Raw genomic sequence first — 24,414 nt, 5'->3', positions numbered from 1 at the left:
GACCCCAACAAAGGAAGCAAGAATAGAACAGTGTTACTGGACTAATACATCGACAATATTTCATTTGATAAAATGAATGAATTAAAAAAATAGTGGAAGGAGCATTTTTATTTGCTTTTTGTGTATGACTAATTTGTGCCACGATACAGAGACTGCAGAAGCCACATACATAATACTGTTTTGATTTTAGGTTTCAACACATACAGATTGTGAGAACAATAACACAAAAAAGACAACATTCTTTGTCAATGTGCTCTCTGGATGTGTGTGAGCTTAAGCCAGTGATGTCAAGATACAGAAATAATGGATGAAGTATACAGCGACAATTTGCAGATAAAAATAATAGAAGTTAAAGTGTATTTTACATGATAAAAAAAAGATGAAAGAGGAGGAAGTCTGTTACATCTGAGATGGTTACAAAATCCATGCTTGGTGAAGTAGCCTCTGCTGAAAAGATTGATGCAATGGGGAGTGACCTTGGCTTGGAGCAGGAGCTGGTGATGTATGTATGAGCATCTCTCTGCTAAATGGACCCAGATTTGTAGCACTAATATACATGGAAGCCCAGAACCAAACTCAGGATGGCAATAAATCAACAGCCACTTTGGGTGTCATTTCTGGTTTATATTCCACTATTGTTCTATCACTTTAATTCATGTCACTATCATCTGTTCATCTGGAACAGTTTTATATAATTTTCCAGTGGAGTTACCTGACAAATCCTATCAAATTAACAAGGTGCATTAACAGTATTGACTGACTGTGAATTCTGAAGTTACGGGACCATACAGTGAGACATTTTTAAGGCTTTTTTCAGGGGTGATGCTTTTAGAGGAAGGGATGGGGATCAACCCTCACACACAAAGAATTTGCACCTTTATTTTTAGAACTTGCCTTGCTTTTTTCAGTGAGAAAATAAGAACTTGGACGTTCAACTTCGCCTATTTTCTTTAAACTACAGAAAATGCCATTTTGAATAATTAACTATTACAGTGAAATAACAAGGCCAGTATTAAATAATCTGTCCAAAATTAAATTACAAAACAAAATGGGCTCCAGATACAGCATCAGCCCGCTCAAATTACCTAGTTCTAGCAGTCCTTAATTGGACTCTTGATACAATGCTTAATTGAAATGTGATCACTCTGATGTGACGTATGTTTAATGACAAAGCACATTCTTGGATTAATAAAGGGGGATGGGGGCTGGTGATGTTCCTATAACCCATCATCCCAGCTGGGGTTAAAATGAAGGTGAGCGTGTTTGAGTGGCAAGGACTGCAGCAGGAAGCCCGCTGTAGGAGTCTGCTTCTTGCTGCCTGTGTGCTGTGATTTTAGAGCTGCATAAAATGCAAACCAACGTGGTTTGCAAGTTCTGCAGCTATGAACAGACTTTAAGAAATATTGAGTTAATTTTGGAGGGTTTGGGAGAGTCATTACGTGTGTGACACCTTAACTTTGATTTTGTCACACCTCTTAAAAGTGTGACATCAGCTCCTTTAGGTTTTCCTGGGCTTCAGACGAGCCAAGTGTAATACAAAAGCATCGTAGCCAAAACCCTCAAGAGCCAAAAGGTTCTCTTTGCTGTTTTCCCAGAGATGCAGGAGTTAAATGATATTTAAATACCTTTTTTTTTTCCAGCTTCCTTTTTTCACTTTCTCATGAGCTTCACCTATAACTCATGACTGAAGAAATGTAACTATTTTTTAAGGCTCCACACATCCTGATGTAAAAAGCACACTGGGAAGTTTGTTCAGTCGTGTCAACAGCTACTGAACAATGAGCTTCTGTTCATCAGCGTGGCGTAGCAGGGCTTTTGCTGGGCAATACTGTGAGAAAGACCACCATAAATTACAGTGAGTGTCCCGGGACGATTCCAGCATGCTGTTAGCCCTCAGCCAGCCCTGGCCCCATCCTGCTGGAAAGGCTGTTCTCGCACAGCATTGGGAGTAACGTGTGGAGGGATGGTAGAGGCATTTTCTGCTCTGGCTCACAGAAGGTCTGTGGCAGGATCTGCAGTATCCAGGTCAGCCTGCGCGCAGCACTAGCGAAGCACCAGCCATCTGGGGAAGCCCGTGTTGGGAAGCTGGGCCCAGTGCCCGTGCCAGGAGCTACACAGATCCTCAGCTTGCTTCCAGAGCAGCCTAATTAGAGCTGGCTTTAAAATGCCAGCAGTGTAAGAACCACAGGATCTCTGGGACTGGATGTCTTTGTTTAGGACTATCTGGGTAGCACAAAGAGCGTCTCTGTAAGGCTGCAAATGGGTGTTGTCCTCTGATGTAGGCGATGTAGTGTATGTGCTGTGTAGGAGATGGAACAGGGACGTGTGTGATAGTGTCTATTACATATAATAGTGGTGACTGGAAAACTAGCAGTATCTTTTTATAAATCTTGCAGCTCATGTAGCCACTGCTTCCAGAAGAGCTCTGTATATGTTGAAAAGGATTTTTTCTGTGATATTTCTTTCTTGTTGGTATGCTTATGCAGGAGAATAAAATGCAAATTATTAATGCAGTTTGATAACCATTTGCTTTTGGTTTCAAAAGCTCCTGTGCTTTCAAGAAGCCCAAAAGGGCAATATACTTTCATCCCATTTAAGATTTATAAAGTGTGTCAAACGGCCAATATGAAATCACTTAAACAGATCACTGTTGTGGCTCTCTATTCTTTCTCATCTTAGGTATTTCTGGAGACAAGGTAGAGATAGACCCTGTTACTAATCAGAAGGCCAGCACTAAGTTTTGGATTAAGCAGAAACCCATTTCAATCGATTCTGAACTCCTCTGTGCCTGTGACCTTGCGGAAGAAAAAAGCCCAAGTGAGTAGTCCTTTTTATTTATGTTCTGTCTTCTCTCCCTCCCCGTATGTGCTGGATGTCCAAAGAATTATTGCTACCATGCCCTTTTCCTTCTATAGGTGTATTTTATTCATTATAGGATGTTTTTAATCTGACTCAATTCTGTTACAGAGTACACAACATAAACAAATACACATTTTATGAGTGTCCTTTTAATGGTGCTTACAGCTAATGGCATCATTAGGGGTGTTTCTTGCCCACTGTCAGTAGCTGCTAACAGTGTCATACCAAGGAAACACTGGCTTTGCCTAGCTGGTCTCTAGCCCCATAGTGTGGTAGTCAAATATATGCTTCCACATAATTGCAATATTTTAGATTTCTGAACATCCAGACCAGTTTTGAACAATTTTTTAGGTGCAGCTGAGGATCTCAGACATACCGTAAGTATCAGCACAGTCTAAAATTTGCTTCATCAGTGGCTGTAGGTCACCAGAATTGCAATGTACCATTCTAAGAGTTCAGTGCTTGGCCAGCAGCAATAGCTGAGCTGGCTGGAGGACAGGCTGGACATCCCAATCATCAACAAGAGGTCAGAGTTTGCTGTGTTTAGAGTGTGACTTCAAAAGCCAAGTGCTTGTGCTTGTTTTATCAGCGGAGTAATGAGTCGGTATCTATAAAATTTGTTTAAAAAAGCACAAGATAGGCCCTGGGGGAGCTGAGCAATGTCTCTTGGGGGTGCCAAAGTGTAACAATCTACTGTCAAAAAGTAACTGCAGTTCAAAAGCTCAGATGGATTTTATTACACTTGTGCTTTTGCAGGGCAGGGATGCTAAGTATTAAGTACTTATCTGCAAGATGACAGAGAGAAAGAATTATGTGATACATATTTACAGAGGTAATGATCTGTTGAATTCTCTTTGAAGAGTAAATTTATGGCTGCCACAGATTTTATCAGCAATTATTGAACTATATCCTTCTCCCCTTCATTACCCCTTCCTACTTTCATGTTCTTAGTCCGGTCATTGTCTTCCTTTTCTGTCTCTCCAGCAAGATTTCATGGTCCTTGGGAAGGCACGATCCCAATGAAAGACTTCCCTAGTGACCAGGCAGTCCAAACTGTGTAACAGTTCCCTTTATAGTTCAAGGTGCACTTTTGTACTTGTAAATATATTAACACCTCTGGGTTTCTGGTGGTAAAACTGTACCCGCAAAATGGGACTCTATCTGAAAAGCCAGCCTTGAAACCCACAGTTTCTAGCTCACACTTCTGTTAACACGACAGTCTGAGACCCTCAGGCTGTTCCAGAACTGCATCCTGCAGGGATGGAGCTCTCCTGCCCCAGGGGCAGCACCTGCTGCTGCAGGAGAAATAAGGGACAGAATTCCAACCCCCAAATAGAGTCCAGTTGTGAAAGGGCAGTACCATCATGTGGAGACCATTGGATGAAGAGTTGTGGTCATTTTGGAGACGATGCTGACAGGTTACAACAAAGGCAACCTTTACAGTACTGAGGGGTTTTATTTACTCATTTTTGTGGCCATCATAAACTTTTCCTATTAAAGAAGTGTTCGGCATATTTCCAAAGGAGAAAATAATTCCTTCTGAAATCTGCTGACCTCTTCCTGATTCACTAAAGATGTTCCAGAAGTCATTATTTTTGGCCAGTCGAAGAGACTTTCAGTGTGACATCTCAGAATGGTACATTTTGAGGAACTCTTAAGAGCAGATCAGTATCTCTTGAATTTTAAATGGAAAAAGGTTATTTTAGTAGCATAAAGAAATGAAACTCACTGTATTTCACAAGTTTTGTCTGTGATTTTTATCAGCATGGTGATATATGTTTGTAGCAGAGTTTACATCAAAAATTATTCCCAGATCTTCCTTGAATGAACTATTGCAAAGAAAGAGAGGCTGGATAAAGATAAGGTCTTCGAGTTCTGCAATATATTTTGTTTTCACGTTTTTATCTCTTGTAACACAAACATGCTCCATCTCGTCTTTCAGAAGCGTTCTGCACATGTAGCAGTGCTTGTACAGTTATACCGGGTGAGAACACCAAGGATGTTTTATTAAGCTGCCTGCCTCCCCTAGACATTGGCAGCTGGGGTTATAATAAAGCTGAGTGCTGCTTTGCTACACTGACTTCTTGTAATTCCAAAGAGAGGTTGAAGGGTTTGCAGGAGCCTCCAAACATGACCTTACAGTTCAGTAAGGGCAAGGGGTGCTCGGATTGGAGGTTGGTGCTTGTGGTCAGTATAGCTGGAGGTTTCTGCAACTATTGTTCCTCTGAACATGGTAATTAACACAGTTTAATGTTCAATTAGCTCTTACTTTCTGCAAATTAAAGAGATTTCAGAGGTTTTGCTGGTACTTTTCTGCAGAAATGGAAAACCAGAAATTGTGTATCAATGTAGCGAAGAGCCTCTTATTTTCTGTTAGTTTTCTCTGAACAGACGGGTTCATGCAGCGAAGCTTTAGTGGCACTTGTGTGAGTGTTAAAGGACTCAACAACTTCCAAGATGACGTGTTGTGAATGTTTATGGACAGACTCCGAGTCATTCTGGACAGGGCTGAAGCTTTCCTGTGCTGTGAGTTCACAGAACTTAGAGCTGCATCCAATGAGAACGGAAAATGAAAATGGAAAGCTGTGGCATCTCATTTGCCACTAGGATGGGTATGGTAGGCAGGGATGGTGGATGATTCTTGTTTGCCCTTGTAGTAGCCCTGGATCATCATTTGAATCTTTATTTGTAAATTAAATCAGACTCCCTGAATTTAGACAGAGGGAAGAGGTAATGGCCCTGCTGGCTCGATCAAATGCCATTAGAACCTGACCACATCGTGTATAAACGGCTTGTTTAAATCAGGTTCGGTCTGATTATCACGAGAGATTCTGAATGTTTTGAATCTTGAAAGGAAGCATCCTATCATTGAGAAATAAGATTTAAGCCTTAATAAAGTAGTTGTCATTTTTATAGCTGAAAAGAGCTTTGTATCTCAATTAAGTGTACATAATATAAAGTCTTAAGGAAGCAACATAGTACGTTTAATACAATTATGTCCCTTTGCAATAGTGTAATTTAAAGGAAATCTGATTCTGTTAATGTCTCTTACATTACTTGGACAAGGGAGAAACTTCAGTGTCACTGCCTGCACTGTGGACCAAGCGTGGTTGTGATGGATGTGTCATGGCCATCCCTTTCTTGAGCTGGGACTACTGGCTGCCTTGGCGTCTGCACCATGGGCCCACTGAGCCAGTGCTGGTGCCTGGAGGGGTTAGCACTCCTCAGGGCAGGCCTTTCTGTGGCACTGAGGCTAACCAGCTGGGCAGACTCACAGTCACCCAAATACATGGGCTTCTTCCATTCGCTTGTATTTTACAATAGCTGCAGAGATCAGATTTATTTGGTCATTTACTTGAAACACTGGAGAAATGTCCTCTGTGATCCTTTTTCTGCTTTTTTTGTTGTTCTAATAAAGCAGATACATCTCAGTTGCTAGGTCAAAATATCCTTAATATTAAAGTAGGCTAAACAAAGGTGTTCTGTAGGTCACGGAGTACATTGGTAACTTCAGTTTGTAATTTAATTGCCTGTTTTGCACCCCGCAGCTTAAGATTTCCTTTAAATTCTTATTCCATTGTTGCACTGGGGCTTAACAGAGTGTTAACCCGGTAATAGGCACAGGGCCTCCCCATTATATGTCTCGCTATCGAGCGGTTCTGCATGACTAGTTAAAAAAGATGGCAAGAAGATTAATGAAAGCCGCCTAGTACAGAAGGGGGGTAGGTACCTTTGCAAGACTTCTAGCAAGGAGATATTAGAGCTGAACCAGAGCTTGGCTTTTTCTTTATCCTGTGACCTTTGAACCTGCCTTACTGTCGAGAGCTGCCAGCGGAGCCGACGTTTTGATTGATGTTGCTACACGAGTCAGTCTTTCCCATTGAATTCCACATCTGCACGAAAATAGCTTTTCTAGCAGTATTCATACTGGCTGTAAGTGATAGCCAAAGTGATGCCTGAAATGCTTTTATGTAGTTTTCATTTAAAGCTAAAGGTATTTGATGTTTTAATTCAGTATCCAGTTCCTCCAGATTATGCACGTTGGGTAATACTAATTTAATGAATTCGTTATTGGGTTGTGAAAAGACTAAAAACATGCAGGAAGCATTGGGAAGGCATGGATTCCTGCTGCTTGGGGAGCTTAAATAGAGATGTTGCATGTTTGCTCAGAGCCCTGCAGTGGAGCTAGAGCAGGGAGGCAACAATTATCTGTGTGCTCTGCAAATGGTGCACAAAATGTTGTTGGGTAGGTGCTCCTGCTGTGAATAATGCGGGGTATGAAATCATAGAGGAAAATTCGTACTTGGTAAGAGACTCGTCACAGATTCTGATCAAAAGCTACAAAAAGAGGTTCAGCAGAGAAAATGTTCCCAAACTTCAGGCTTGGAGTGAAAGGAATCTCCAAGTGTGTAACAGGAAGAAAGGAGCCCGTGTGCTTTGCGGAGCAGTGGATGCCCCCGAGGGGCGGCAGCGGAGGCGCAGATGGTGCTGGGTTTGCTCATTTCCCATTGTCTGTGGCAGGCTCAGGGTTGTGCCGGGGCAGCCCAGGGCCTGGCAAAAGGCTGTTGGAGACCTCACCAGCAGCCGTGCGGGAATGGTTCATGGGATATGCTCACTGCAGAAAGGGCCTGGCAGCGAGGGAGCCGGCAGTGGTGGGGTGGCGGCTCTGCTACGAGAGCCTCCCTGCTGCTGCCCTGCAGACGGGGCTGCAGCTGATTAAATCCATCCCTATGAACAGCCTTTTCATAAAAGTACTCTGGAGCACAATCAGGAGCGTGCATTGCCTCATCCTTTTAACAAATATGTTTTGTAGCCCTATTAAAAGGGGTCTTCATCTATCCTGTCAAAGCTATTCTGCTGGGGTTTTTTAGTTTAATTACACTATCCAATTAAAACTCCTTGCTGCATTTTGATTCGCTTCTCCTTGGGCTTGAGTGGATATGACATTTACAAGGCTCGCCTTTCAAGCAGACAATGGCGTGATTGATGAGGTGCAGACGCAATGAAGGAGGCGATTGCCATGTGGAAACACTGCTTAGTGCGTTTTGATTTATTTATCATCTTTTTTCCCAAACAAGGTTGCTGGTGAAGAGGTTTTGGACAACCCCAAGTTCCACCTCAATTTTTGCCATTCTTGCAAAAATCTTTATTAGTGTTCTGCCTTTGATAATAATTTGAAGAAGAAACAAAAGGCTTTGGGGAAAAAAAATCCAGATGTGTGAACAGTTACCACGATTTGGCGTAAAAGTGGATGTGTGCAGCACTTTAATTGCAACTCTGCTTTCAGGACATCTGGAAACAAGACATCCACTAATAGCAATGTTTTATAATAAGCTTACAGTAGAATATAAAGCCCTGAGTTGTAGGAAAAGTGCTCATGAAATATGCTGCTCCCTGAGGGAATGGGCCAAGCCAGCAGGACTGCAACTATTGTTTTTTTTCCCTTAACATTCATATCATCTGTTCCTACTTGCCTTGGTTTGAAGGAAATCACAGGTACATGGTGTGCAGTGTGAACTCATCAGTGGCTCCACTGGTATTGCTGGGGTCAGGATTTCATCCATAACCTTGACTGCCACCACTACCTCGGAAGGAAACATCACCTCTAAAACGGGTTTAACCCCACTTTTACACTCAAGACAGCATTCAGTCTGTGTCCCACCTCGAGCTTAGTGCTGTATCCCTGACAATCCAGCTGTGGCTGTGCTGCAACTCGTGACATCCCCTTAGAAGAAAACTTCTAAGTTTTCTTGTTATTAGAGGTTGTCAGGATGGATGTTTTGATGGTGATGCAATGCTTGCATTTTTGTAGGACCTTCAGGCCGTGCTCCAGGGTCGTGGCATCGTTTTTGAGGTATCACGTGTGGATTTCAAACAACAAAAGCCCTCCCCAAAGCTTTTAGATTAAACATAACAGCGGTTGGTGAGCAGAGATTACCCCATTTCATGCAGTGTTTTAAGTACGTTTGCCTTTGTGCAGAAACATTGCTCGTGTGTATTTTGTTTTCATCATTCTTTGCCTTTTTACTAGTAGATTTCTGGTTCTTTGTAATCTTTTGAGTCTGTGAGAAGAGATTTCAAGGTTTGGTCCTGTTGTAGTCATGATTTCTGTGATGTCAGATGATGCTCGTAAGTGTTTTGTTCTTCAGAGAGGTCTTTCTCTAGCTATTTATTCCACTAATAACTCTTAATTGTTGACTTCTGCCTTATGGCCCTGTAATGACAAAGCAATCATCAAGGTATATTGAAAAATTAACATAAATTTGCATTTCCCAGTGTTTGTTTTCTGTTTTGTCCGATTCATGAATATTCTTTTCATCCTCCATCTAATTAGTGATTTCATTCAGTGCATACTGGGTTGTGGGGGTTTTTTTTTTTGCATTGGCAAAAGTGAGGGGATTGAGACAGGCTGAATTGGGGGATGAGAGGGGAAAAAGAAAAACTATTTCTTGTCTTGGCAGATATGGTTAAAAAATCTCATCTCGTGTGAATTCACATCCTTCCAATGTTTTCCAGGCAAAAAGTGTATGTTTTAGACTCTGACAAAGAGTTTTATTACTTGGATTGGAAAGTGAACCATTTTTTCACCTGTATCAAGTGAAGGATGGTGGACTGCAGAGGTTTTTGTGTATTTTCCCAAGGCTGTAACTTGCAGAAATTAGCACAAGATTTACCAGTGACTGTGTAAGCACGTTTAGTCAGTAATTTTGGAAGCTGTAATTCGGCAGTATTTCTTACCTCCCGCATGGAAACACAGAAACCCTGAGAAGCTGGGGGGATGAAGCACAGGGTGGAGGTTGCACAAACACAGTTTCACCAAAGCTGGGAAAGGTGGAGAGGAGAAACACGAGCAGCAGGTTTGCATGGGGCTGTGCTGCTGCGTTGGGAAGGACTATTGGTTATGCCGTTAACTGGCCTCTTCTTTCGCTTTTTTGGCAGTAGTATTAAAAATTAGGAGATATGCCAAACAATTGAATTTAAGACATCATGCTGAAAGAGTAAATGAGCTCTCCTCAGTGAGTTACCAGTGAATTAGCATCCTGCCCTTCTGCCTGAGTCTGCTGTAGGCTTTTCTCCAGGTGTAACCACACAGGAACCTATTAGTGTTCCAGGGTTGGAAAAGATTTATCAGCATTCAGAGCTGAGGCCAGAGGGCACCTCTGGTCAGATGTCGTTTTCCTGCCGTTGCAGTGGGGTTAACCCCAGCATGGGCTGCAGCCCTGGCATAGGGCAGCGGCACCAAACCTGCTCGAGTCTGCTGAGTTCACCTTGTGGGTTGTGCCTACATCGTGACAAAAGCCTGTGATAACAGGCAAGTTTCTGTCATTTCATTTGCTTTCCATGAATGCCTTTAACAGATAAGCCTAGTTGGGAATAACGTGCATTTTCCATTGTACAGCTGGTTAATTCTGATTGCAAACTATTGAGGTTTCCTCCTGTTCAGTTCTCCCTTGCCATCCGCCGCAGTGGCTGACATTAAATACACTTCTGCGTGGTCTCAGTGCAGGGCAGTGACAGACAGCACTGACATTTGCTGGAGTTGAACATTTGTGTTTTAGACCTGCAAGCTAAAGGACACCAAACCATTGTTCGTGCAGGAGTCATGGTAATGAAGCTGTTCCTGCAATATCTGCATTTGTTTTCATTCTACCGTCAACGTGCGGTAGAAGCTGCTTGAGCTGCTGCTGTTACCAGATACTCTTACATGGAAATATAAAACCATTGGAGTTCCTATTGATCTCTGAATTGTCAAGGGTGGTGCTCTATTGGAAAGAGGTACATAACATATTTAAGCACTCTTGGAAATGGAAATCAATCTCACAATTCATAAATTCCATCTGGCTAGAATAGTAGCAGAGCAAAGTGCCAGTTATGATTTCAATGAACTAATATTTCATGCTGTAAACAGTATAATGTGGACTTGGAGCACATAAACATAATGCTGTAATGGGGCTTTCTGAAGAAAAGTCTTCTTAGCTTCTTGCCACTAAATCTGTCACCTGTCAGGGCATAGGACCAGGTAGGATGGAGCACAGGTCCACAGCTCAGCCAGCGCTTGGCCAGAGAGGCTGGGACCAGCACAGCCTCCGCACTGATGGGACTGGGAGCACACACGCTGCCCTTGGCTATGCAGAAGGGTGCATGGTGCTAGTGTGGCACAAGGGAACAGGGCAAGCTCTGCCTCCTGCTACGTGGCACATCAGGATTCTTATTTGCATCTGTGTCTCTAATTGTCATTGAAAGAGCTGACTCTTCGCAATCCTAAAATAAATGCCTGAAATAAATGTGTTTTGCTCCTATCAGCTGTAAGCTTTTGCCAGAAAGGAGGAGTAAATTGTCAACTTAAAACTAAAATGGGGTTCTGGGGAGGATTTCCTTATCAGGCATGATGGAGGCTGTGATCATTAGTACTTTGGTCTGTGGTCTGTGCCCTGCCTCTGTGGGGTGATACATGGTGGGGCAGCAGAGCTGAGAGGAGCATGCCAGCAGCACGCTGACCCTTGCTGCTCCCTGCGCTCACCCAGCCTGCTCTCCACCATGTAGGAGATGAACACATTGAGAGGTTTTGTGTCCTGTTGGCATCACGGTGCAGCCTGGAGACAGGAGCCATGAGGTGTGAGGCTGTTCTGCTGGAAGCAAGGGGCTCAGCTTCTGGCACTTTCAGAGCCCCCCAACCTTTCCCACCAGCTGAGCCGGGTAGGGACAGCAGCCTCCGGAGCAGCCGGCAAGGCAGGATCAGCATGGGGAGAGCAGGCTTCTTAGGTGGAAGAAAACATGGCATGAAGAATCTAAACCAGGTGAAGGGAGTCTTGATCCACGCCAGAAGCTACCCCATGATCTTCCAAGATCCAAAACAAAGAATCTTATTGGAATCCTCCAGATCACATTTTGTGCCATATGAATTGTCATATTTAGTTATCAGTTTCTGGAACTGCATGATATTAAATGTCCAAGGAAAACTGTGGTAGGTGATGGGGCATGGTGCTGTGTCCTGTCACCAGGAATGGTGCACAGGCACTTTTGGAATCATAAAGATGCTGAATTCAGTCCGGACTGGAGCCGGGTCTGCATGCATTAGCATACTGATGAGCTCGGGCTAGGAATTCCCGCATTTTTAGTACCGCTGAGGCATCATTTGTCAAATGATTTAAAGGAGGTTTTTATTATTATTATTAGCCAATTTTTCAATATAGAATTTATATTCCAGATGAACATGTTAATTAACATGCCACAATAAAATACTTGGGTCTCAAATTTTCTGGCCACCGATCTGAGCGTATATCAGTCAGTTTTCGGAAATCTGGAGAATTAGATAATGTAAATAAGATTTCAAATTAGCTTTCCTCCAGGAAAGCCCCAAATTTACAGTAGTGTGACTGTTACTTTACAGATTACTAACTTTGACTTTAGAACTGAATACATCATGAGAAAACTGATGGAAAAGTATAGAATATGCTGAATTTTAATTTTGAAGCCATGAACGTCCATACAAGTGAAGGATGTTTTGCCTTTGTATATGTTCTGCATGGAGACCTTGCTGTTAAAGCCATCCTACTGTCCTGCCTGCAGTACTTCTGAAGGGTAGGAGCTCCTGAGCTGTTCTCCAAATGCATCCACAGAGGCTGGCCAGGCCATCAGTGCTTCATGTCCATTCAGTCCCTTGGAGCCTCCATTTGGATTAGCAGCAAAACCTGCCAGCGAAGTTCTACATGGATAGAAATCGCAGTTACACTTTAATTTTGATTGTCCTGCTTGTAGGAAGTGAGAATCCTGGTTCTGAGCATGTTTCGTAGCATCATTGCTGGATCCTTTTGTATTTCCCAGTGGCAATGTTTCCCTTCGCTGTAAGCAAGTGGGTAGGTTTGGGTGATGTTTAGGGGAGAGGTTGTTGGAGTGGTGATTCTGGGGTTAATTGGCCTTTTATTTTAAATATAACACTTCTCTTGTGCATGAGATGATTATACAGTGAATAGTTACATAAAGTAGTCCTAATGTGGTAGTTTAACTGAAATATGGTCTTGGGCTGAACAGGAGCTAACTAGCCATTTGATAGATTTTTGCATTTCCTGCAGTGGGGATGTGATGGGAAAAGGAACTTTATTGAATAGAGTTCAGCTGCGCCTGTAAGCCACCACTTGCCTTAAATTGAAATGACATGAGAAGCCTGTCAGCGTTTCATTACTTCCTTCTGTTGTGCTGATGGTATGCTAAGATCACCATCTGTGTTTTTCTTCTGTCAGGCACACAGGCTCTGCTGAAACTTTACAGGAATATTCTGAACAGTTTTTTTTCTTATCTTTGCAGGTCATGCAATATTTAAACTTACATATCTAAGCAATCATGACTACAAACACCTTTACTTTGAATCAGATGCTGCTACTGTCAATGAAATTGTACTGAAGGTGAGTATTAAATTTTAACGTGACCCAAAATCCTGGGTGTTTCACCACTTGTTAGACATGAAAGTGTTCGAGAGGCTCTGGAATACATGAACAGTGTAGTAGTGCCTGAGGACCACTAAGGTGTATTTAACTTAGCAGGCTAGTTCCTTGGTGTCTATTGTTTTATTCATTATTCAAACAGCCACACAGCAGACTGCCTACTTGTATATAAATATTTCCTTTTATACTTGTTCCTAGTTAAGAGAGACACCGGTTTTCTGTGGCATTTTACAGGAAACTACCTAATTTTATTGTGTCCGCATCGTTTCCACCCCCAGACACAGGAGATGGTCTGCAAGCCCCGTGTCGTGGCGGTGTGCTGCCCCAGGACCTCTATCCTGCACAGCACCACGGTGCTGCTGTGTGGCTGCCAGCACAGCACCCAGCCACAGAGACCTGGGCAGAGCACCCAGCTCATGTAAGCACCAAACTGGGACCACAGGGAGATGCAGGAGCAGCCAGCCTGGTCTGTAGGGAGCTGGTGTGGAGCTCAGCAGCAGCACAGGAGGCTGAGCAAAGGTCCTGGCACCACGGGATCGCTTGGAGCCGGAGTTAGAGCTCAGGAGGGCTCCAGCAACACTGATGTTCAAGGCCATGGGTTGATGCTGGGTTGGCAGCTCCAGCGCTGGCCCAAGCAGAGGCAGTGGCACGGCCAGGACAGTGCTGCTTTCCTGCCTTTCATGCATCTTTTCCAAACACAGATGGAAAGCAAAAAGGTTATTTTTCTCACCATGATAGTTTATCAGAATTGTTTGCTTTTATCATGGCTCTGTCCATACACACACTGGCTCGCTTTCTGAAACAAATTTTTCCAACAGTCTTGGAAGATTAAGTTTAATTCTAATGAGCTAATATTTTGTAGCAATTCAAAATCTAAAAAGCAGTAACTTTGGCAAACCATCTGTTATCTTGCTTTCATTTCTGTGTGGAGTTTAGAAGATTGCTAAATAACTGACATACAATACAATAATTTTTATTAATAACATAGTGAATGTATTTGGGAGGGTTTCTACTTTTTGAACTGTTGGGCCAATTCTTTTGTTCCTACTTTATCTTAAATGGGCTGATGTAACCCAGAACACCTTGACACATCTGAAAGTGGTCATAAAAGAAGGCTAAAAAAGGTTTCCTTTGAATAACATGAATATTCAAGAGAAATATTTTTGAACAGTACTTTTTTTCTGAAGTTGCAGATTGTTTCTGTAGAACATTTTCTGGTTTCATGCATAAGTTACCAGTTTGTTTTCGATTCCATCAGCATTAGAAGACGTGGAGAAATCAGACTTTTCAAATTAGGCTTTTTACATGATCAAGTGAGAAAGACTGAGGCTTTATTGACCATGAAAATTCACTATATTTTTATGCCTTAAGCTGTAATATGCAGTGAAAGCGAAACACTCTGCAGTGCATAAAATTGTGCAAGTTTTAAGCCACAGCATATTAACCAGCTAATGGCAGACCAAAGGGCATTTTTATCTTTTTGATTCTTGCATTAACCTTCCATTAAAATTATCTATGTGATTATCACAAAGCACTGGAGATAATAAATTTAGGGAATAGCAGGCTTGTTAAATATCATTTAAAAATGCTTTCATCAAGTAAAATGTGCCAAAACACAGGGAAACTATGAGATTAGCTGAGTATGCAAACATCATAATGAAAGAATTATTTTTATTGAAGCTGATAAAGTCTTTTATTGAAGCCCATTACTATATTAGACCAGCACTGTGAGTCTTCATGGCCTGCTTTGTTAACCCAGAGATTTGGTGACAAGGGTGGGATGAGGGGAGAGGGATGCTCCTGTGCCAAGCCAAGGGCTGCAGAGGGAGAGCTGGAAGTGGCCCTGTGCTGAGTGGGGCTCTCCAGGAGCCGTCTCTGCCGTGGTTTTGTTGCCAACCCACTGGGACCAGTTTCACGAGAGCCTCGTGCAGTTGGTGGCATGAGGGTTGCTGCCTACTGAAGCACCAACGAAATTAAACACCGTTTCGTGTCTTGCAGGTTAACTATATACTAGAGTCGCGAGCAAGCACAGCCAGAGCAGATTATTTTGCTCAGAAACAAAGAAAACTGAGCAGGAGAACAAGCTTTAGCTTCCAGAAGGAGAAGAAGTCGGGACAGCAGTGACACTTAGCCTCGAGGAGAGCCTGACTGCCGCGTTGGGAGGAGGAGATGCTCCCCACCACCCGAGACAGGTGGGAGCCAGGACTGCGGAGCTCCTGCTGCCAACGGGCAGGAGCAGCGGGGAGAAACCTGCATTATCCCGTGTCTCACGGCTGGAAGATTATCCCTCGGTGGTGATGGGAAGTCTTCCCTGTGACAAAAATAAAGAGCCATATCAGCCGGAGAGAAGACTGTTACGCTTCAGGTTCCTTTGATTAGAAATAAGAGAATGACGTAGACTGGCATCATTTAATTACTGTATTATGTACAATCACAAGAAGAGATGTGATTACATATTATTTCACAGCCTGGTTAAAATAAATTATATACATCTGTAATACACCCACGTACACACAGGTATTGCTTGTGACATGATCAAATTTCTAAAAACAAAATGTAGGACAAATGTATCCATTTTTACTATTAATAAACAGATGTAATCTTTTTCAAGGTCCATATGATGCACAGTTCTTTTGGGGGGAGGCTGTAGTCCCAGATGGTTCCACTTCTGTTGCTGAAGTGCAGGAGGCAACCGTGAGCCAGGGAACAGCAGCCATTGCAGGGGAGCCCATTTGTGAAGAAACGTTGAGACAGTCGAGTCTGTCGTGGTTTGTTTTGTTCAGAAATGCTTTTATTTAACTGTGCTTTTCAGCGCTGCATACGTGTTATCAGAGGTCACTGCCTGTGGTCAGCACCGTGTTTTGAAACCCAAGGCAGCATCTTCATGGTCGAAGCAGGAGCATCCTCTTGCCCATTGGAGTGCACTGGGATCTGCCCTTCCTCGCTGAGACCTCTTGCACCTGAGGACTGAGAAATGCCTTCACCTTTTCTTAGTATAATTCTTTAATAATAAAAATTAAGACCTGCTTTGTACTGGGATTTGTAACTGTTCTGGCCTTGTCCATCCTTAGTACATCAGGGAACACATGAAAGGGATTGCTGGGAACCAGACCTGCATTTTTGGTTCAGTTCACCAGAGGTGTCTTTCCTTAAATCTCTCCAAGTCACTGAAGCTGGAGCTCTCTGCACAGCTCCTGTGGATTTAGTATCAAGAACAAGCCTGGGCTGGCTGCAGTGCTGCGGGTCCGGGGCAGAGCAGGCTCCTTCCTGCCGCCCAGCTCAGCCTCTTACAGCCTCTCACCCTGCTTTTGTATGGAGAAAACTTGCTGAGCCTTAACGTGTGCTTTAGGAATTAACACTGAGGCTGAGAGGGCTGTTTGTCACTTACCTGTTGCGTTCAAGTTCTTGGTTTTTAAAGGTTTATCCCTCCCGGCGCCGGTGTCGGTGCTGCCCCCGAGGGGAGCCCTGCCCGCACCACAGAGGCCAGTCTTCACTGTACAGTCTTCCATGATACCTGCAGAACAAGAGAAACAATATTTTATAGTGTGATATTAAATTTTTTTATATTTATATGTGCAAATGCAGCACAGATGCAATGGGGAAAGACCCTTCAACTAATGCCAATGTAAATGGACTCCTTTAACCAACTTTGTGAACTATTTAACATTAAAGTTGTTATGTGAATGTTCTTTTGCCACCCAGTTTCAATTCTTTTTAACTGACCTAAACTGAAACTACCCAAGTCTCCAACTTCTTCCCATGGCTGTAATGCTGTTGCCACCTAATTATGTTTATTTATTATAAGTAGGTATTCACTATGTGCAGTGTTTTGCTTTCAGTAAAGCCCAAAGATTCACCTAATAAAAAACCCTCCGCTGTCTAAACTGTGGTAATATTTGTGGCCTCATAGTCACTTGCCCGGACTAGGTGCATCTATACCTTCTCATAAATCACCTTCCACGTGCTGTCTTTGTAGTGCAGCCTCGCTATGGAGCCAGGACACGCAGTGTGTCTCCAGGAAGCGCAGCAGGGATGGGACGCTGCTGCTGGAGGATGCTCAAGGGCTTGATAGGGAATGCACGAAGTGTGGAGCCCAGAATGAGTTTATTTGCTCTGAAGGAGCTGTTCACAGTTAAGAAGTGAACCTACTTTCAAAGATCAGCTTCAGCTGAATGCGAGATGTGGAGGAAACCTGCCTTAAACTCTAGACGTGTCCAGCTTTTCAGAGATGAACAGGCTCTCCCTCAGAACAGACTTCTCTAGTGTTCAGTGTTTGCTGAAAGAGTTAAATCCGAGCTCATGGTTGCAATCTGTGCGCAGCTGAACACAAATCCATCACGGGCTGGTCTTTCCCCGGTAGTTGTAGATTTAATTGATTCAGATGGGCATTCAACTGGGTCAGAAAAGCAAGCTGTTCCTTCCGTGCCTTGTTACCGGGCTTCGGCGGGAGAGGGTGGCTGCCGCGCACGTAACGAGGATGATTTCTTACTGCATCAGTAGCTGTTGGAGGCGTCAGAGGGTTTCTGACTCCCTTACTTTGGGTGTTGGACGTGGCTTGCAGCATGTGCACATGAGGGTTCACCTTTGATTGCACCTCATGGAGCCAATGTAGGCTTGCTCTTGTCGTGGGCACAGATGCAGGGAGAGTCAGGGAGCGACACAGTGAGTGCCACCAACCACAGAGAGGTTTCCCTCCCGGTACCATCAGCCCCAAGGGACTCGTGCCTCTGCGCTGCTCTCAGCCAGGGCTGGCACTCGCTGCCCGCCTTTGCACAAGCAGTGCTGCTTGGGGGAGCCTGAACCCAGCAGGAGATGCAGGTGCCCTTTGCGGTGAGACCCCGAGGTCCCTCGTTGTGCTCCGGGAGTGACTGAGCATTTGTCTGGGAGATTTGTGGACGAATAAAACAGCCGATGAGTGGTTTTGCTGGCTCAGGAGCAGCCGGTCAGGTGAGGGTGGCCAAGGCTGCCGCCGCTGCAGTGAGTGCTGCCCATGAAGACGAGCCTTCGCCACCTCCTCGGGTTCATCAGTATGGAGAAACCTTTTATCAGAGGGCACCGAGGCATGTGCTGGCACCAAGGCGAGAGCCCGAGCTTCCCAGGGCTTTATAGTGGTTTGCCATAAACTCTGCAGGAGCAATGGGAGCCAGAGGCTCCTTCGGGTTTAAGATGGTGGCACATCGCAGCGCCTCTTGTAGCTACCCCTCAAGTAATGGTGGCAGAGCTGGGACCCGGTTAGGAGCAGGAGGCAAAACCCACCGCAGAGCCCTGAGACGAATGGGGGGGTTATTTATGGAGACATGTTTGTAATGGGCCCATGAATTTCATGGAACCGCGCCGCCGTGGTGGCGTGTGGGTGTTGGGTGCTGCTGCGGCTGCTAAATTAATGCCCCTTAAATCACACCCCAGTGCAGGCTGGGACAAGGACAGAGACGAGGACAGGGATGCGCGGGCACAATGGGCACAAGGGTGCTGGGTGCTGCCCCCTGCCCAGGCCACCGAAGCAGCTGAGCCAGGGGGAGGGCTGGCACCATGCATAGCCCTGTGCTGCTGCACGAAGGGTTAAGCCCTGTCATGTTCTATTCTCCACACACACCTCTACTTAAATGCAAAAAGGAGAGAGGGGAAAAAGCATCTCAACAGGGTGGTTGTTCACTCTAAAAACCCTAAGCATGATTTGTGAACTCTCACAGCCTTGGTAATCTCATCAGAGTAATGGGATTATATTTCAAATCACCATGGCCTGTTCATTACACATTTAAACTCCTTTGACAGAGGAAAAGTTAAATAAAACGTGTGCGTCAGCCCTGGTTGACTTTCCCAGTTCTCTTTCTTGATTAGACAAACAGATGCTGAGCTCCGGAATGAAAAAATAATGTGCTCATTTATTCATTTTCTGACAAGTCACATAGATTTTTAACTGCAAATGAGCCCCCTGCCAGGTGGGGAGGCGGGGGCAGCACGGGACGGGCTCCTAGGCTAAACTGGGCTCAAAGTGGTCATTTCCACACTGGAGCGCAGGGACAGGGCCGCATATTCCCGGCATTGCCCGCACTGGGCCGCTGCCGGTGAATTTCTCCAGGAGCTGAGGAACGGCTCCTGCATTCCTGCCTGCGAGCGCAGCCGCCGGCAGCAGCGTGGGCCATGGCTGAGGCAGCCCTGCAGGGAAAGAGCCCCAACCAGGGCACCCGCTGAGGCTCTGCTCACCCAGAACCCCCTGAATGGTGCTGCGTACGGGCCGTGGTAGCTCCCAAGGCGCAGCCACGCTGAATCCTGCTCTACACTGGAGCTCCCATCATCTGGCTCTACATCATTGCTCCATCATTGCTCCCAAACTGACTTTTCCATGAGCATCATGGGGGGAAGCGGTGAGCTTCAGAACAAGTGTGGTGACCCTGAGTCTCACATGGGACTTTGCCACTGGAGTTCAGCCCTATTCCCAGGAACTGCTGATGAGGAAGCTCACAGGGAGGCCGCTGGGGCTGCAAGCAGGCAGGGCTGTGCTGTGCTCCCCACTGAAGAGGAGGATTTCACTTTGGGGAGCGCTGGGGCTCTATTAGGGAGCTGAAGTGCCAGATAATTAGAAATACACCAGCAAACACCATTATTGTCAGGAGAATGCAATTGCATACAGTAATGAAGCAATTATTAATGAGCAACTGCCAGGCTGTCATTAATTTAAGCTTTTTCAGGATCACAGACCTAAGGCAAGTTAAATGTTAACACAGAGATGGGGCCAGGCTGAGCAGGGCTTTTCCCCATTTGCGGGTTGAGCAGAGCGGGGCCATCTTCTCTCTTCCATCCCTGCAACCATCCGAGCACAGGAAACTCCTTCACCCCTGGGGCAGGCCGCGCCATGGCTGTGCATGGAAGGGGACAGGGATTGGGGTCATGGTGCCACCTCATGCTGCAGCAGCGTGGTCGAGGTGCCGGTGGCTCCATGCACAAGCGCTGGTGTGTGTTTGCGGCCGGTGCAGCCGGAGCCGCTCCCGCACCAGCGCCCAGCCCCGCGCTGCAATCTGTCACGAACGGCTGGGGCTCGCCGGCTCTGCAATATGTACCTCATGTTGGGCTGTCATCGGACATAATTCCTCCTGCTGGCATATTGCTGATTTTGCATAAGTGATGCATGGCCAATCCACCTGAGCTAGGAGTCAGGGGTTTCTTGATCTGGGGCTGTCAGGGCAGAGTGTTTTAGTGCCTCCTGCGATTAGCTGGAATTGACAGGCCCTGAGAGCGGGAATTGCACAACAGGGGAATTAACAGCCAGGGACTGAAGTGGAGTGTGGCACTCGTTTAATCTGCAATTTATCAGTTTACGCGGCTTCTTGTTGCAGGCGGAAGATTGCACTCAAAAAAGAAAGCTCCCTTTTTGTTTTGATATTCCCCCTGACTGGGAGAGGGATGAGCAATACTCGGATGCTGACATGTTTGCTGGCTCCTGATGGGTTACCAGCCCGAGTCGTGCAGGGTGGTGCAGACTGCCTCCTCCTTACGGGTACCAGAACGGAGGGGAGAGCATCCCCGGCATGGGGACACGGCTGCAGGGACCCCCATTCCCAACTTCATCTCCTGAGCTTTGCCCTCACAGGCTGGCCAGATCCCAGCCCTGCTGTGAGGCCACCACAGCCACATCAGCATCACATCCAGCTTGCATCGCAGTGATGGTGCAAAGGATGAGCAGCCCCTTCCCAACGCTCCCAGCTCCAGCACATGCCCTCACCTCTCCCCATCCCCATCACACAGATACTCCCATGTCCAGACACACCTCTGTATCCCCGGTGCCTCACGGCAGCTGCTCCAAGCTCAGCACATTCCCCATGTGCAAGTCCCGAGCAGGCACAGCCTCTCCGCGCTGGAGCCATTAGTCCTGACCAGCTCCAAAGGAGGGTCCATAGAGCTGCAGCCCCATCCCGCTGCTCCCATGGGATGAGTGGGACGTGCAGGAGGCACATCCCAGGGCTCGGAAAGCAGCAGCCGCAGCGGTGCCTCCTCCCGGCCCCCGCCACGGCGCACGCTCCAATTTTGATAATATCATTAGAGGCTGATAATGGTTTCCAGGAACACTGTAGCCTTTCTGCGAGGTGACAGCCTGTAAAGGCAGCATGACAGATAATGTATTCTACAAGGGTACAATAATGTGACTCCGAGCACATTAAACTCCTTTAATGTGGGTGACATACACCTTCCTCTTAACATACATTACCATCCTGGGGGCACACAGCACACAGTGACGCAGAGATGGAACCCCAGTGCCCATGGACACAATCCCTCCTTGCTCCCCGGTGCTCCTGCTGCTGGTGTTGGTGCCAGTGATGGTGCCCATAGCCCCCATGCAACAGTGACTCCACACCAGCCACATTCTTCCTTCTCCTGGTTGAGAGGAGGTTAAACCACACGATGTAAATGCTCTTGCGCGTGTAGGCGATCTCCTTGGCCTTCCTTGGCGGCCTGCTCTGATACTGCAACCTTTATCCAACTTATTGGTATCAAAGATTATTTATAATGAATTAAATACATTTTTAGCAGCTTCTTCCCACAGTTACTGCCACACTTTCACTGCCACTTCGACTTAATTAGGGAGGCCTTGCTAAAGAGATGGGAATAAATGCATCTATAGAAATATATCTATGTATAAATGAAGAAAGCAGCCACCACAGGTCAAACCAGTACTTTCAATTTATTGCCCTGGTACATTCATTTGTAAATAGCTTTGCCTTGCTGGTTTCTAAGTGCAAGGCTAATGTTGGAGTGCTTAAATTAATAGTGACGCACACCTTTCATTATTGCTATTAAATTAGGTGCTGGGCTTTGATGGATTCACTTGTTGCTGAACTAAAAGCCTTACAGATGTGGGTGTGTGTATCCATTTGGGTTTATAGCAAATTTAGGTCTTAATGTCAAGCCAGACTGAGCTGAGCGAGTTCCTCCTCAGCACTCTCTAATTAGCAGGACGGGCACCTCCCGTGGCCCCAGCTCTGCTCCTTGGGAATGCTGGCGCAGGCTCGTTGGTGCAGTGATGGGAAGGAAGAGCCATGGGCAGGAGAACGTGCCTGCAGCCTGGGCAAGGGCACTGTGGCTGTCATAGGGGCCCCTGGCACACCAAGGAGTTTGGGTTGTGTTTCAAGCATGGCAACCCTCAAAGAAAGGGGAATCTGGGACCCGCTGGCATCATACCTGGCCACCAAAGGGCTTGGCGGGTCTGTGCCTGCAAGCTTCATCCCCACACTGCTGCTTGCATCCCGCATTCCCTCATCCCCGCATCCAGAGCATCACAGGGAGACATGCACTGAAGCATAAAACAAAATCAAAGTTCCTGCAGGCACGTGGTGTTATGACATGTAGCATCAGCCCTGTCACCTCCCCAGCCATGACTGATGCGTGACACGGCCCCCTGTGACACACGGCAGAGCACCAGGGAGCCCTGCATCGGGGTGCTCATAGGGGGTCCCACTGCCCCAGGCTGGCCGGGTGCACCAGGACCCTCCTGCCACCCTCCCTGCTCTGGCTTTTATAGTTCTTGCCAGTGAACCTCATGTCCAAGGGAAGGAGAAGCTCATCTGCTGGGCAGGGGAGGGAAAGTGATGGGAGGCAGTTTGGGCAGGTGATGCTCAGGGGCCTGGAGGGAGCCACAGCCAAGAGCTGGGCATGGCAGGGAGCAGGCAGCCTCCTGCCAGGGTATCCTGATGGAGCACTGAGAATGCCGGGGATGGGGAGCCCTGAGTCTCCAGGGGACACCGGGTCAGGGAACAGCACATGAGATGGAGCTGCGGAATGGGGCTGCAGGACGGGGCTGCGGGATGGAGCTGCGGGATGGAGCTGCGGGATGGAGCTGGGGGATGGAGCACCGGCTGGGGATCGGGCTGAGCTGCCTTTGTTCTGCGACGCGGTTCCCACTCTTAGCGTGCCATCTTGAGGCCATCGACAGCAGCCTTCCGGCGCCGCACAGGCTGCGCGACCACCACCAGCAGCACCACCACTGTCACCAGCATCACCGCTATCACAGCCCAGTCCCTGTCCCGCAGCTGGGACCCGCTCAGCTCCCGCAGCAGCTCACCCAGCCCCACACCTCTGTGCGGGGCCTGGGGCTGGCTGTGCTCAGCCCATGGTGTGGGCCATGGTGAGACCCCCACGGTGCAGCCACACTTGCCCCTATCAGACAGATGATCCCCGTCCCACCACACGGTGCATGCGGGCACAGCCCACGGTGTCCATGGCCCCCAGGCAGTGGCTGTTTGCTCCATACAGGACCCACCAGTGACATTTGCCGCTCCTCACTGTGTGGAAGGTTTGGCCTCCACATGTTCAGATGTCCATGGGCACAGGATGGGCACGAACACCAATGGGAACATCCAAGAAATATCTCAGTGCTAATTCTTTTTCAAGGGATAAAATTTGTGTTATAAAACACAAGCCCCCGAGAGTGAAAAACCCCAGTGATGTGATTCCATGTGAATTTCATTTGAGAATTTCATGTCCTTTTAACACAGAGTCACGTTTCAAGGGTCTCAAATGCTCACCCTTTTTGAGAGATTAATCTGCATGTGCTGGATAAAAGACCTCACTGGGAGGTGGGAGGGTGGCCAGAGGTCCAGAGACAAGGGGACCAAGTAGACACACGGAGCATCACATGTGCCATCCTGCCTTCTCCCTTCACTGTGCCCACCCCGTCGGGGACCTGCCTGCTCAAGGCATGACAGTTCTGAGTGCTTGGGGTTAATAATCCCTCCCCTAGGACCAACTCCATGATTTCTGGTGAATTAGGTGAAAAACCCTCTGCAGGTCTCTTTGTAGATGATATCCCTTCTCAAAGGTGTCCCTTTCCCAGTCCCATGTGCCTGCAGTGCCATTTGGATAAAGAAAGCCATCTTCTCCGAGAGATGGGGCCATTTGCATCCCAGTTTGGTGCCTCTCATCACTTCGTTGCTGGAGGGGCTCAAACTCATCCCTGCGCTAAACCCTGCAATGAAAATAAACAACCAAAACAACGTGGTGGTGAGCTGGCGGCTTCCCAATGCTGTGACACTTCCCCTTGGAGCAGGGCCCTGCTTCTTTCTTTGTAAAGCATCATTATTAGTCAATAAAAGTTAAATCCCCGTGATAAGACACCCCACAC

At 46.4% G+C, this 24,414-nt stretch overlaps 1 protein-coding gene across 9 annotated transcripts in view; it reads left to right on the top strand.

Moving 5' to 3' along the window:
• The window catches only part of MAPKAP1 (MAPK associated protein 1), a 100,032-nt gene extending 83,043 nt beyond the window's left edge, over nt 1-16,989 (top strand). For all 9 annotated transcript variants that reach the window (XR_003994518.1, XM_030507374.1, XM_030507370.1 and 6 more), the window contains 3 exons: nt 2,680-2,817; nt 13,165-13,262; nt 15,300-16,989. Coding sequence is in view for 8 of the 9 variants with exons in the window: in XM_030507374.1 (XP_030363234.1) it covers nt 2,680-2,817; nt 13,165-13,262; nt 15,300-15,425 (362 nt within the window). In the remaining variant the exon portion in view is untranslated. The remainder of the gene's footprint in view (nt 1-2,679; nt 2,818-13,164; nt 13,263-15,299) is intronic.
• The last annotated feature ends 7,425 nt before the right edge of the window (nt 16,990-24,414 follow it).

Source organism: Strigops habroptila, chromosome 15 (genome assembly GCF_004027225.2).
Source record: "Strigops habroptila isolate Jane chromosome 15, bStrHab1.2.pri, whole genome shotgun sequence".
Lineage (NCBI taxonomy): Eukaryota > Metazoa > Chordata > Aves > Psittaciformes > Psittacidae > Strigops > Strigops habroptila.
The sequence above is the reverse complement of the archived record's forward strand: the minus strand, read 5'-3'. Positions and strand labels throughout refer to the sequence as shown.